General features: G+C 49.0%; 1 protein-coding gene and 1 long non-coding RNA gene across 7 annotated transcripts; one reads left to right on the top strand and one right to left on the bottom strand.

Annotated features, from left to right (window-relative positions):
* Positions 1-1,688: 1,688 nt before the first annotated feature.
* Positions 1,689-3,607, top strand: LOC128789867 (uncharacterized). The gene is made up of 2 exons (XR_008431559.1): positions 1,689-1,730; positions 3,417-3,607. It is a non-coding gene; the product is annotated as an uncharacterized LOC128789867 (long non-coding RNA).
* Positions 3,608-7,858: 4,251 nt separating this feature from the next.
* LOC128789748 (nucleolar pre-ribosomal-associated protein 1-like) lies at positions 7,859-11,694 on the bottom strand. 6 transcript variants are annotated; one of them, XR_008431511.1, is made up of 7 exons: positions 10,887-11,694; positions 10,507-10,783; positions 10,098-10,204; positions 9,834-9,920; positions 9,677-9,751; positions 9,423-9,564; positions 7,859-8,793 (listed from the first exon to the last, which is right to left on the bottom strand). XR_008431511.1 is itself a non-coding variant. In XM_053945915.1 (6 exons), the coding sequence occupies exons 1-5, from the start codon at positions 10,892-10,894 to the stop codon at positions 9,514-9,516; spliced, it is 342 nt and encodes a 113-aa protein (XP_053801890.1). In that variant the 5' UTR covers positions 10,895-11,689; the 3' UTR covers positions 7,859-8,793; positions 9,423-9,513. The 6 variants fall into 6 exon arrangements, 1 of the variants encoding a protein (XP_053801890.1); XR_008431510.1 differs by lacking the exon at positions 9,677-9,751 and having other exon boundaries at positions 10,887-11,692; XR_008431508.1 differs by lacking the exons at positions 9,677-9,751; positions 9,834-9,920 and having other exon boundaries at positions 7,859-8,104; positions 8,681-8,793; positions 10,887-11,686.
* Between the last annotated feature and the right edge of the window lie 2,945 nt (positions 11,695-14,639).

Consider the following 14,639-nt stretch of genomic DNA (forward strand, 5'->3'; position numbering starts at 1 on the left):
GAGAACAGCCCAGAACAAGACCTCAAAAGACATCTGACCGGATGCTACTCCAAGGCCTGTCCGGGCTCCCGAGCCAAAGGTAAGAAGGAATCGGCACGGGGCCGAGGAACACAGAGATGAGAGATGCAAAGATGGACGCCCGGGCTTCCGATAAGCCCCTCAAAGGACTAAGGCAAAAGACACAGAAGGCACGACAGACAAGTGACACACCGTGCACCGGCACTGCTCTGCCCTGAGCACTTCAGCACTGTGAGGCTTTTCCTTTATGTGGCCTAAAGGGCCACCCCCATCTCCAAAGCTGCCTCCAAAAGCCCTCCCAGCGCCTCGCTTCCATCCCCTCTCAGGGTCCCGGCCCTCGACTTATCTCTCGGACGTCCGGGGACGAGAATCCACGTCCGGTGCCGAGGAAGGCCGCCTCGCCCGCTGGCAGTTTCCTAGAGTCACCGACTGTGGCCCCTTGCTCAGCTACAATCAAGAACACCAAACATCACTGCAGGATCTTAGCTGCACAGCGGCCAATAACCAATAACAATTCTGCTACTCACCATTCTCCTAAGAACGTCCGCCTCATCTGGCCGCGCCCGGAGGCCGATGCCCTCGCGGCAGGGTCTGCCTGGGTGAAGAGGAGACGAGGTGACGTGGCATCGCTGAAACTCGAGTGGACCCTGGCTCCTCCTCCCTAGCTCCCCGACTTACAGCAACTCCTCGGCCGCTCCTGAAGGCTCCCCGGGTGACACCTTCAAATGTCAAAGATCAAGGCTTCATCACAGATCCGTGCGCTGCTTCCCAAATTCCCACGAGAGTGACCAAGCGGGGGTCTGCGGCCCCGTTGCTGAGGGGGGTCTCGGCGTAATACGAGCGGACCGCCTAGAGCACGCAAACAAGAACGGAGCCTAAGAGCTGCACCGGGAATTGAGACCGGAGCAAGAACAACTGCTGCCTGCCACCGCTCACTGCTCACCTTGCCCACTTACCTTGACCGCTAGTATCTGGCTTTAGTTCCTAAAAATAACAACAAAGAAAATAGCTGTAATACAGAGGCACCATTTATACTCCCCCTGCAAAGACAAACGGTGACTGACCTTCTCGGGGGACCCCCCTCACACGGGACGGGGCCCTCTGCCACGGATTCCATCTGGCTGCGTCTGAAAGAACGTGAGGACAAAAGTCAGAGCACTGCAGGATAACTTAACAGCTCCAGATAGCCTTCATCAATCTACAGATCCCATCTAGAGTCCAAATACACCCCACATTACAAATTTCCAGGCCCCAGGACACGCCCCATTCTAGACCTACACCAGGCTATGCAGCAGGGCAGAGCAGCTCCAGACCAAATACCCAGACACCCGTGACACAGAACAAGACAAACAAGGGGACACAACAGGGGGAGAAAGCTCTGAGCGAGAAGAATGCCCTCAGGGAGCCAGAGACTGCAGAATGAGATGACCTAGCTGAGACTGATGGCGAGCCTCTAAGGCTCAGAGAACCCTGCAGGAACAAGATGCTAACTGAATGACCTATTCCAAGCAAGGCAGAGAAGGATGCCCGAGAATCCTAGCGTCAGAATGCTCTACGGATCTCCGCATCGCTACGAGTCCTAATCTGCTAGAACGCATCCTTGCCGTCACAATTGTCACAAATCACAGCTGTCGAGAACAGCCCAGAACAAGACCTCAAAAGACATCTGACCGGATGCTACTCCAAGGCCTGTCCGGGCTCCCGAGCCAAAGGTAAGAAGGAATCGGCACGGGGCCGAGGAACACAGAGATGAGAGATGCAAAGATGGACGCCCGGGCTTCCGATAAGCCCCTCAAAGGACTAAGGCAAAAGACACAGAAGGCACGACAGACAAGTGACACACCGTGCACCGGCACTGCTCTGCCCTGAGCACTTCAGCACTGTGAGGCTTTTCCTTTATGTGGCCTAAAGGGCCACCCCCATCTCCAAAGCTGCCTCCAAAAGCCCTCCCAGCGCCTCGCTTCCATCCCCTCTCAGGGTCCCGGCCCTCGACTTATCTCTCGGACGTCCGGGGACGAGAATCCACGTCCGGTGCCGAGGAAGGCCGCCTCGCCCGCTGGCAGTTTCCTAGAGTCACCGACTGTGGCCCCTTGCTCAGCTACAATCAAGAACACCAAAGAAACCTGTTACCATAATCAGTATTTCACAGATTCTCTGCGACAACAAACAAAACATACACGACAATCAAACAAACTAAATGAATAAGACCTCTATTATACTATAAATAATAATGCAATTTCCAATATTATAAATACCTCACTGATTAACTACAGGACAGTACCTAAAACCCATCAAAACGAACACTACATACTCACACTTAAAAAACCCACTCCAGCAGAATTATAAACCTACCCTCTACTTCATGGTATGACCCATATAGACTTTTGTAGACCTTAAACAACAGATCCTCTTAAAATTTTACTGTTTTAATTATATTTTTATAGCATAAAAATATTACTACATAGTAAAAAAAAAAATGAAAACAAAAAAAACTAGCAAATTCCACAACAAAAAATATTCAACAAAACTCAATCCCAAAAAACCCTTGCCATCAGCACCTGAAACAAGAACCATAACATTCAAGAAGTACACCATGTCCGTTATCATACATCAATTACGAACAAAATAAAACGATACAATCAATTCCTAAAAACCACCTCAAAGTCACAACATCAAGGAACTTTGGAAAATTAAAAGCCGCGCTCCCGGCACCGGGCGGAACGCAGCTTCCGGTAAGAAAGCGGCTCCTCCGGCGGCTCCTGAGGGCTGCAGGGGGCCCCGGCCGCGCCCGAGCCCCGCGCCCGGAGCGGCCGGCACCGGCCGGCACCGGCGCAGCGCCCGCGCCGCCTCTCCCGCCCGCCGGCCCGGCAAAGCTCCCCTCGGCTCCGCACGCCTCGCTCCGGCGCGGCTCCGGCAGTCCCGCGCCAGCCCCGCCGCGCCCAAGTCCCCTTCCACCTCGGCAGCTCCCCAGGCAACGCCAGCAGCTCCCGCGCCACAGCCTTGGCTGCCGGGCCAGGGGCACAAGAAGCGCCCTCCAATGCAGCGGCACAGCCCGATTCCAACCCTTCAAACGCTGCGAGAGCTGCAGCTTCCTTCAATTCAACCCCCGGAACTTACTCCACACTCAGGTGCTCGCCTCACTTCAACAAGGGCAAATAAATGTGTTCTCCCCTTCAGTTTCAGCCCCTATAAGAGCAGAAAAGAAAGGACTTTCCTCAAATGATGGTAAAAGGGGGATTTTTACCGCAATCCAAACCCTTTACAAGGACGGACAACAGGTCCCCTACCAACTACCCCCTCCATTTAAACCTCAGGATGATGAAAATGGGGGGGGGGGCTACCCTCAAGTCAAAACCCAGCATACAACAACAATATTTTTCCCCTTCTATTTGAAATAGAACACAGGGATTCGCTGCCACCCCGGGATACCCCTAACACCCTGGAAAAGGCATGTTTTCCTTCAATCAAGACCCTCAAAACCACGAGTGCACGGGAATCCCACCCAGTTCAAACACAGGCAATAATGGAAGAGAAGTTGCTTCCCTCATTTTGAATTTCTTTTGTCTTAATAAACCCTAGTTTGTTTGGGTTTTTTTTTTTTTTTTGTGGTTTTTTTTTTTTTTGGTTTTGGCGTTTTTTGGTGGGTTTTTTTTTTTTTTCGGGGAGCAATGGGGAGGGATTGGCAAAACGAAATTTAAAAGGGAAAGGAGAAAAGTCCCCGCTACAAAGGCACACCGTCTCACCTGTTTGGCTGCTGTTTCCCGGCACAAAGGTTTGTCCCTCGGCACCTCCTTTGAGCAATGCTCCAGGTATCCAAGCGATCCCCCAGACCCTGTCTGAAGCTCTCACCGTCCTTCCATGAGACAACGCCGGGAGCCCCCCCCCAAACTCTTCTTCTCCAACAGCTCCATGCAAGAGTGAGCTGAGGCAAACCCCCTAAAACAGCCGCCGGCAGGAGCCGCCCCCTCATCATCCTCACAGCTCACACCTGGGGCTGCTCTGAGCCCTCATCATCCTCACAGCTCACACCTGGGGCTGCTCTGACCCCTCATCATCCTCACAGCTCACACCTGGCGCTGTTGCCAGCGCCTCTCCCTGTCCAGCACACAGCCCACTTCTCACAGACACACACCAAGCAGAAATCCACTAGGGGTGTTGGCTTTTCTTAGTCCGTCTGATTAGACGATTAAAACACGCACATGCATTGATGGTCATTGAGGGAAAGCTTTCCAGTGGAGAAAATAGTCATTTTGGAAGCACACTTTGATACACCTTCAGAAAAAGCAGAATCAGCACCAGCTCCTAAGACCCCTGCTGAGGAACCCAGCCCTCCTTGGGACACCCAAAGCAGCAGACCTCGAAAAAGGAGGGGAAAAGTCAAGCTTGGAGTGGAAAAAGAGAACATAAGTACACCAGCCTTTCAAAATGCCTGCACACAGCAATAGTGGGAACCAGTCACATTTCTCCTTTCCTTGCTTTCTGTGATGACATAAATATGAAGTAAAAACACGTTAAACAAAAGGCAGAGCTAGGATTTTACAGGTCTTCATTTTGGCAGTCTGGATGACAAACGCCTCTTACGGGACTGCGACACGTTTTGGGGACTGGCAGAGAATGGAGGCAAAAGGTGCCAGAGCGCCCTTTCTATTCCCTTCAGCCCCTGCAGCTGTTCTGATGGTTTCAGGGCACTTGCTTGGTTCATTCCTAGATCAAAACGTTATGGCATTATTTTCAAAACTACTACCCATGCCCAGTCAGAGTTTCCTACATTCCTGGATACAAATGAGTGGATAGAGAGAGGGTTTCTTTCCAAATGAATTTAGCAATACTTTCCTATTTTTACCAATACCTATAAAAACGAAACATTTGCCAGGATTTAGTAGTATTCTACACACCCCCTTCCTGTGCATTTTGGGGCAGCTTTGGGTCCCTCGGGGGGACGGCACCCGGCAGGACCCCCCCTCATTCACCACCCACCTGCTCCTCCGCCGCAGCGTGCGTCCCTCTCCTAGGGACCTTAGGGTGCCCCAAATGACACCAGAGCCCCGAGTCTTCACCCCTTTTTCCTGGCCCCCAAAGAAGGCACAGAACGAGTCTAACTGCCCTGGACAGCAGCCCAGCACTTGCTTCCATCCCTTTCCACATGTACATTCCCCCCGAAAGGGACTCTGCCGCAACAAGAAAGGGGGGCAGCCCCCAGAAGGGTCGAAGCTCCTGCCCAGCCTCGCTGTCACGGGCGAGGGGCAGAGAGAGGGAGCGGCAGAGACGGCGGGGACGCGGCACGGACGGCACGGCACAGAGCGGGGGCCGCTCTCAGCGCGATGCCGGCAAAGCCGCAGGTCCGGCGGGGCCGGGCGGGGTTTGACCGGCACGGGGGGATCCGCCGAGAGCCTCCGGCCCCGTGCGGGGACTCCCGCAAGGGCCCAGGGGCGCCGGGCTCCGGCCCTCTGGGCTTTATTCTCCGGCGCCCCCGGCCCCGCGGCTGCGGGGAAAGAAGGAACGGGGCGACGGGAAGAGAAGAGGGCTAGCAGGGCATGAGAAAGGGTAGGGAGGGAGGGAGGTCGGGCTGTGGAGGAAAGCGGGAGGGCAAGGGAAAGGCCGGGAGCGGGGAAGAGGGACGGTGCACAGAGGAGGGAGAGAAGAGGAATAGAACGGAGGAGCGGGATAGGGACAGGGCAGTGGGGGTCGGGTTTGCGAGGGAGGGAGAGGAGGGGAGGGTCCGCGGACAAAGAACAGGAATACGGGGAGGAGGAAGGAAGGGTAGAGGGGGGGACGGGAGGGGAGACCGAAAAGGGAGAGAAAGGGGTCGGCTTTGGGGAGAGAGGGAACTAAGGGATAGAGAGAGAAAGAAGGGGAATACGGGAAGGAGGAAGAAAGGAAGAAGGATTGGTAGAGAGAGGGACAAGAGGGGGAGCCTCAGAGAGCGCCGATCCACCCCGAGCCCGCCCCGGCGGCCCGCCCTGCTCGGGATGCTGCGCTCGGCGGAGCTCGGCTCGGTTCGGCCCCGCTCGGCTCCTCGCCTACACTCGGCTGTTCTCCGCTAGACTCGGCTGGATTCGCCTCTTCGGCGCAGCTCGGCTCGGCTCAACTCGGAGCCGCTCGCTCCGCTCGGCTCCGTTCGGCTCCGCTCGGCTCCCCGCGGCAGCGCGCCTCCCGCGCACGCGCACAGCTCGCCGCTCTCCTGCCGCCGAGCCCCGCGCCCGGCCCGGCCGGCGCACGGAAACCCCCGCGCCACATTAGACCCAGCAGTTTCTGCGCTAAACCCTTTTTGTCCTAGAAGGAGATAACTTCTCTACCTCCTTCGTCTCCTCACTTTTCTTCTTTGATTTCAAAATCAGAGTTACAAAAACCTACTCAACTACAAGACTCAGTAAGTAGCCGATAAAGTAGTCCCGTCAATTTCATAACCTAAAGAACACGTTATACTTAAGTTTTCACACTTAAAAAAAAGAAAAATCACACACGAGTCCTACTCACTGTGTCAAGCCTTATTTAAAACACACAAAAAAACCCTAAAAGAAATAGTTCCACAACCAAAACAGAACAAACAAGTAACACTAACTAAAACCACGCATCCAAATACACTGTTTATCAGTCACCAACCCGAAAAATCTCTTTTCAACGTGTCTCGTTTGTATACCTCCTCACAACTAACCTTATCCTTTACAAACACTAAACTGCAAATCAAAAAACTTACACGTAACATAAACTCTTCAAATAACATTTATACACTCATACCCCAAATTACAGGTAAACCACCAAAAGTAAAATTACTCAAATCATTACAAACAAATACTTGTACAATATTTAGTTACAAAACAACCCCCAAACCACACCAAACCACAAAGAAGTTACCTCAAAACAGCAAACCTACAATTTAAAACAATTAATCCACTAAGACCAAACTTAACAATAATACATAAAAAAAACACCAAAAAAAAAAAAAAAAAAAAAAAAAAAAAAAGAACACCCACCCAAAAATACCCAATCGCTCCAACACAAATTTACTTCTCAGGATCAAAACAGTACGACCTTTTAATAACCTAATTCTATTATTGCTGCATCTCTTTTAACACCTAAAATAACTACAACTCACACTTGAACCACATTAAATGAACTTACTTATTAACTAGCCAAATGAAACAATAACACATCTATAACATTAAATAAATTACTGCCAAATAGGAACATCTTTAAACATACTACCTTACAAAATAAAACAACTGTTCATTTCTTATTATTCACACATAATCATAAATATAAAACATTTAAAAAATATATAAATTGATGAAATCACAAGAAATCAATTTACAAAAACATTACAAAAATTTTAAATTAATCAATCACACATAAATAAAAAATAACTAAATAATATTTTCAAAAATTAAAACATCACTAAATAACTTAAATCATTATTAAAAACTAAAATACTCATCTTATTAATAATTACTGCTTTTTATCTCCCCTACCGATTTAAATTTTTACATAGAACTCTACAAAAATCCTTAACAAGTATATTTATAACTTAAATTTAAAACATTTATAGATAAACATACTTAATGAATAATCTACACACCAAACAACTAAACTAACAAGAAAAACCTAATAAAATACTAATATATTCATAACATAAAAACCCCAAATCATTAACATAAAAACCCATATAAACACATGAAAATACCTACAGTAAAAAAAAGACGTACCTTAATGAACAATATTCATAGCTTAATAATTCATTATAAACTCTTACCAATTCATGATTAACATTAATTACTTGATACCAATAAAATACAAGAAAATGTTACTTTAGCCAATAACTATAATAAAATATCATAACTAATAACTTAAAATCACACTTTATTAAAAATATAAAACGGTGAAGCAACGTATCATAAAAAATCCCATTATTATCACTACACAGATATACGTATATACATATATCTATATACAGATAGATAGATCATATATCCATCTCAACAGCAGCATCTGGGACCGATTCCTGTTTTCTCTCTTGTCTCCTAAATTTATTAGCCACAAAGGATGGAGTAAGGAAATCATTTTATTTATCACCTGGTTCTCCAGAAACCTGAAAAACAAAATGAAACAGAACAAAAAGAAAAAAAAGAAAAGAAAACCACATTTGAAAGGCAGATCCTCACCAGCAGCTGGTCCATCTCCTACGGGGGACCATATTCTAGGGCACTTTTGGTGCACTTGCCTGAACCTGTCAGGGCACTCTGTGCTTGCAGAAGAGATTTTTTTTGTCAGGGAGAGGCAAGGGGAGGAGAAGTAACGTTCTAGACAGCTCAAATCCATTACTGTGCCACTTCCTGTGCAGCAGGTCCTGTGACAGGATGGGAACTGAGGCTGCTTGAAATTTCAAAGCTAAAGACACCAGCACAAGGTGTCCTTTTGCTTTGTCAAGGAAGTGATTCCCAAATCACACAGCCCCCCCACCATCGTCCCTCCCACCACCACCTGAAAGCCTCTTGATTCTCTTCTCAAAAACACAAGGGACACCTCAGCGTTCAGCAAGTTCTGCCAGTGCAGCCCTCGGTGCCCCCGTCTCCAGGTCTGTCCCCCTTGCTTTCATCCTCAGCCACGTCATTCTTCAGCCGTGGACAGGAAATTGTCCCCACGTCTCCCGTACTTGGCTGGTTACCTTTTCTCTAAGCCGTGCAGGACCCACGAGAGGAGGCTGTGATCCTCTATCGGCTCATGGGCAGCTCTAGAGGTGACACGGGCAGCACTCTGTCGTATCTCCAGAATAGGACTCTGAAACAGAAAATGCAACTTGTTCTTTTACAGCCAAGATCTGATTATCTAAAATAAAATGAGCAATTTGGCTGGTACCCGATCAACTTCCAGCTAAAATGAACACCGCCTGTTCTCAGCAACTCCAGAGAAGGAAAGACATTCTCCCTTCAACGCTTCACACCACAGGTGCTGCTCTTACAAGAAGTATTCAGGTAGCAAGACAATTTTCTCTTTTTGTCCGAGGTTTTGATACCTGAAATCCTCAGGGTGGATGCTCCCAAACCCGAGAGCTCCCGGCAGGCGAGTTTCCCTCCTGCCGAAGCACTGTGCAGGTGACAAACGTGCTGGCTGGGGAATAGAGACCCCAAAAAGAAAAGACCCCGACTGCAGGAGCAAAACCACGGCACCCACGTGAGGCTCCACGATGGCAGGAACCGGTCCCAGTTTCAGGGGATAAGGATGGGACTGGTTTAGACACAACCTAAATTATTTCCCCCTCCACACATCCACAAAACCAACAAGGAACAGATTTTCAAGAGGACCAAGGCAGAATCAGCTGCTCCTTTCTGTTTTGTACTTGAGATCTTGAGGCCATACAAGCTTTTGTGGTTTGGGGTATTTGGGAACTGTTCTTTTTCAATTCTTACCTGGGAGCCCTGGTCACACAAAGGACTGCTGAGAAAGGAAAGAATGACCCGGAAAATCCTCTGGTAGACATAGAGCTCACAGCAATGTTTGTCACGCAGCCCTTCCCCAAGAAATCTGAGGATCCACTCGTGCTGTTTTGTACTGGAAGCCATAAAGAAAAATACCACCGTCAGACATTCAGACATTTCCAAAGGATACATGCTCCTAAGAGCACAAAACCCCGGTTCCCTCTGAGTGCCAGCTCAGGAATTACCACAGCTTCTTCTGGACTTCTCAATTTTCCATTCCTATCAAATTTAATCGCTAACATCCATTGGGAACAGTCAGTCTGCAGCCCAAACATGCAGTGGAAATGGAATTTTAGAAGTTGCTGTTTCTAAAATACTTCAGTTGAACTCAAAGTTACTAACCTAAACTCAAAGAGGAATTGTAGCTAGCCGGGGCAGAACATTCTTTTCTTGTGCTCACAGAGCATACACAGCACAACTCCTTGTGCGCTAGTATTAAGAAGACAACAAAAACCTCACAGAAATAACATTTTGAATTCCTACATGAAACATAAGAAAGACGCTTCTAATTAACTACCCGTGGGAGAATGAGGTTTCATTGTATTTTTGCGGCTGTTTCTAATACATTTCTGAAGAATTACTGGGTACCTAAAATGGGACTCTTACCTCAAAATCAAAACTGTAGAAAAGCTGGAGAAAACCTGGTACCTTCCTCAGGTCCAAATACCGGTGTGACAGAAGGAATCTCTTTACCCTTATGTACACGTGCTCCTCTGTAAAGAGAAAAGGTTGGCATGGTGGAGGAGGACAGCGCTCCCAATCCACAAGCACGGACGACAATTCCTGGAAGCTGCAGTCAGTGAGCGTGCAGCGCTCCGAGCTGGGAGAACAGCCCGGCAACTGCAGAAGGCCTTTGCTCTGAGGCGCATTCCCATTGCTGCCCACCCTCCCCTTCTCTTGCCCAGGAGGAAAAGCTCAGGCAAGAGCGCACGAGCACAGAGCAGGTGAGGGGATCGACACTCCCCAGGGCTCTGTTTTTCACCCCAGCAGTGACACACGCAGCACGTCCCAGTACCTGGCTTCAGGATCTGCTGTGCCACACGAGCAGCGCAGAGGGTGAGGGAGAAGGTGAACATGAGGCTTGGCTGCCTGATTCCGTTCTGCACGGCATCCAAGAGATACGGCAACGGCAAGGGCCCAGGGAGAGAAGCCTGAAGCACAGCCCAAATGAACACAGCGGGAGCAGGAAGACATCGATCAGCTTCCGGGACATTTCACGGGTCACACAGGTAGGAGCCCCAATTCAGCAAACCTGAGGCTTTGGCGACGTCAGGATCAAAACACCCGGAAACCTGTGAGAAAGAAACCGAACTGCAGCCGGCTAAAAGCCGTCCCTGCCTCAAACTCCTTCAAACAACTTGCTCACGAGGAGGCAGGGATTGATTCAATACTCACCAGCCCATCTGGCCAAGGTCAGAGCTCTGTGCCCACCCAGGACACGGCAGCCAGCAGGGACCCTTCTCCCACTCTCCAGCACGGACCTGTGAAGCCAGGGAGAAGTTTACAGAACAGAAGCAGCCAGAAGATGCTCTCTACTTCCATACGCTCTCTGATCGATCACTCCCAAGGAAAGTCCCCACGGATCGGAAGCAACCACCTCTCATTTCTCCTCCGCAATCATCACTGCCTTGCCTTTCTGTGCGTTTCCTCCCGTGCCCGTCCCCAGAGCACATTAAGTCCATCTTTTGTTCCCAACCGCAGCTCTCCAGCACAAATGCCACTCCTCACACACACAAAGCAAACGGTCATCTGCTTCAGCTTTTGGCTTAGAAAGTAAGAACCTCAGCGCGTCCGGCTACGTGATTAAAACACAGAGACGCACGGGTGGACATAGATGGAAAGCTTTTCAGGAGAGAAAAGAGCTGATTCGCTAGCACACTTCCATACAGCTTCAGAAAAATCAGAATCCATAGCAACTCCTAAGACCCCTGCTGAGGAACCCAGCCCTCCTGGGGACACCCAATGCAGCAGCTACGGGAAAAGCATGGGAAAAGCCAAACTTGGGGTGAAAAAAAGATGACATCAATACAGCAGCCTGTAAAAAGCCTTCACCCAGCAACAGTGGGAACCAGTCCCATTTGCTCCGTCCCTGCTTTTTGGGATGACACAAACAGGAAATGAAAACACGTGAAACACAAGGCACACCTATAGGGTGTACCAGGTGCTCCTTTTGGCAGCGTGGATGACAAAGGTCTCTCTGCGCACTTACAGGCAGCCCGGTTGCAATCCATCCTTAGCCCAAGCCTTCCTCGCCTCCCATTCGCCAGCGCTCTGCTCTGGCCTTTGGAGCGCTGGCCCCGTCCTCCCGCAGCAGCACGGCACCGGAACACAGCGAGGCAAAGCGTGCCGGAGCCGCCCGTGCTGTCAGCGTAGCTGTCAGCTGCCGGCGGTGGGCAACTCCGGCCCTGCGGGCAAGGGGGAGACGGCTCGGGCACCTCCAGCGGCTGCTCTGCCCCGATGCTTTCGCGTTCTCCTGCATTTCCCTGCAGCGGAGGGGGTCCGGGACGGGGGCGGATCGTGTCAGAGTGGAGACGGCGGGGAAGCACGGGGAGGCGGCGGGAACGCGGCGGGACGAGACAGCGACGCGGCGGGACGGGGACGGCTCGCTTGACCTTCCAAAGATGGCGGCAGGAGGGGCGGGGAAAGCCGGGGCCCCGCTCCGCCGCCTGCGCGCCGCCCCGGCGGCATTTTCCGGCACGCGGTCGCTTCCAGCGTCTAGAGAGGGACGCGCGCGGGGATCGGGAAAGGGGAGTGCAGCCCTGTTCCGACGCCGCTCGCCCCCCGCCCGCCGCCCCCGGCCCGTGAGCGCTGCGACCGCGCCTCCGCCGCCCGCCGAAAGCGGCCCCGCCGGGCCGCCCTCGCCGCTGCCCTTCTTCTCGGTCATCGGGTCCCTTTGCTCTCCCGAATCTCCTTCACCCCTCCCCTCTATTTACAGACACCGCCCCGCTTGCCGCTCGCTCCCGCGCCTCGCCCTTCCCACGCTCGGCAGCCGTCCTTCCCCCCTCAGCCGGCACCCAGCGGCGAGGGGCAGGGCGCTGGCTGGGGGGGGCTGCAGTACCGCTCTCTGTCCACAAGGCGGCAGCACCGCCGCCGGCCACAGCCGGGGGCTGCCGCTCGCCCGGAGGGAAGGGAGGCAGAAAAGAACAGGGGCGATCCCCTTGGAAAAATCCTGAAAAATAAATGGCCCAAAACCACCCGCACACAAACTAAAACACACTGCCTCTAACCCAATAAAACCCCTCCAAAATCCTTTTCTTTTAAACTCTCTAGAACTATCTTTCATATTTATACTTTTCCCATTCCCATTTATCATGTATATTGATGCATGATGTTATTTCGATTCTATATTAAATATCTTCTTCCTATGACTTCTATTTATTTATATTTTATCTTTTTATATATCCAGATATATTAATATACATTTCTATATTTATATTGCAAAAATACTTCTGTTCTTTAAAATAAAAGCCCTGCCTGTAACCAAATTCTAGCTCTATGATATTAATATTAACGATCTCTTATTTAAAAGAAAAATGCTGCCTGAAACCCACCCGCCCGCGGCGCAAGTGTGGCAACAGCCCGTGTCCGCAGTACTGGCAAGGCCGCGGGAAATCCCGGCGGGGCGGCGCCTGCGTGGCGCGCGGGCAGTGCAGCACGCGGACCACGATTTTCCCGCGCTTTTTTTTTTTTTTTTTTTTTTTTTTTTTTTCCTATCCGCCATATTGAGAAGGTCAAGAGTGTCCCGGCCGCCGCGACACTTTCAGGATGGCGGCCGCGTGAGGCCCTCGGAAGGGAGAGGCGTTTTTGCCGATGCCTGTCGGCGCCCGCTCAAAACCTGACCGCCCGCGCAGCCGCTGAGCTCACAGTCCGTGGCCACGACACGGGAAAAAGCGAAAAAAATCCCGCGGGGCGGCGCCGGCGTCAGGGTGCCGTGCAGGCAGTGCAGTAGACAGACCGAGGTCCTCCTTTTTCCCGCCTTTTTTTGCCGCCATATTGGGAAGGTCAAGCGAGTCCGCGACAACCCACTCCCAAGGTGGCGGCCGCGGGAGGACCTCGGGCGAGGGCTGCAGTACTGCACTCTGGCCACAAGGCGGCGGCACTGCCGCCCGCCCTGGGGCTGCAGGCGGGGAAGGCGCGCAAAGAAGAACAGGCGCGACCCCCTTCAAAACATCCTCTGCAATAAATGCCCCTAAACATCCCGCACGAAACCGAAAAACACCGACCAAAAAAAAAACAAAAAAACCCTGCCTCTAACCCAATAAGAACCAAAATAAAAAATCTTTTCTTTTAAGCTATATTTCAATCTATATTATTTTTATATTTTTTATATTTATATTCACATTTTGATTTAAAATGTATACTGATGTATAATGATAATTTTATAATTTCTTACATTCATTCATATTACTTAAAGTTTATTTTATTTTCTATTTTTATGCATGTCTTAATATATTGATTACATATTTCTATATTTAGATTGATATTTCTAAAAGGTTTATATTTTTAAAAATAAAATCCCTGCATCTATCCAAGTAAAAACCTAAAAAAAACCTCCAAACTTTCTTTTAAACTGTTTGTAAATTTATCTATATATTTTTCGCATTTATATTCAAATTTGCATTTTAAAGGTAGATTGATATATGTCATTATTTATATTCTATCTCTTCCTATTACTTATTTTACTTATATTTTATATTTTTATATCTATCTTTATACATTGATTATATATTTTTATATTTAGAAGTCTATCAAAATAAAATGTATATTCATATTTTTTTAAATAAAAACCCTGCCTAGAACCAAATGAAAACCAAAAAAGCCCTTTATTTAAACAATATTTAAATATTTATATCATATTTATACTTTCTATTGGTGGATTATATTTATAAATGTATATAATATATATAATAAGATAACAAGATAGATAAAATAATATATATATTATATTTCATACATACTGCTAATACTTCTATTTACTTACATTTTAATTTTTATATAGATTTTAATGTACGTATGATATACTTCTATACATAGATTTCTAATTTATTTATATTTCTAATTCTTACAATAAAAACCCGGCCTACTAACAAATACAAAATTTTAAAAATCCTTTTATTTTAAACTATATTTGAATATTTCTATATTCAT

This window comes from Vidua chalybeata, chromosome 6, assembly GCF_026979565.1.
Source record: "Vidua chalybeata isolate OUT-0048 chromosome 6, bVidCha1 merged haplotype, whole genome shotgun sequence".
Taxonomy (NCBI): domain Eukaryota; kingdom Metazoa; phylum Chordata; class Aves; order Passeriformes; family Viduidae; genus Vidua; species Vidua chalybeata.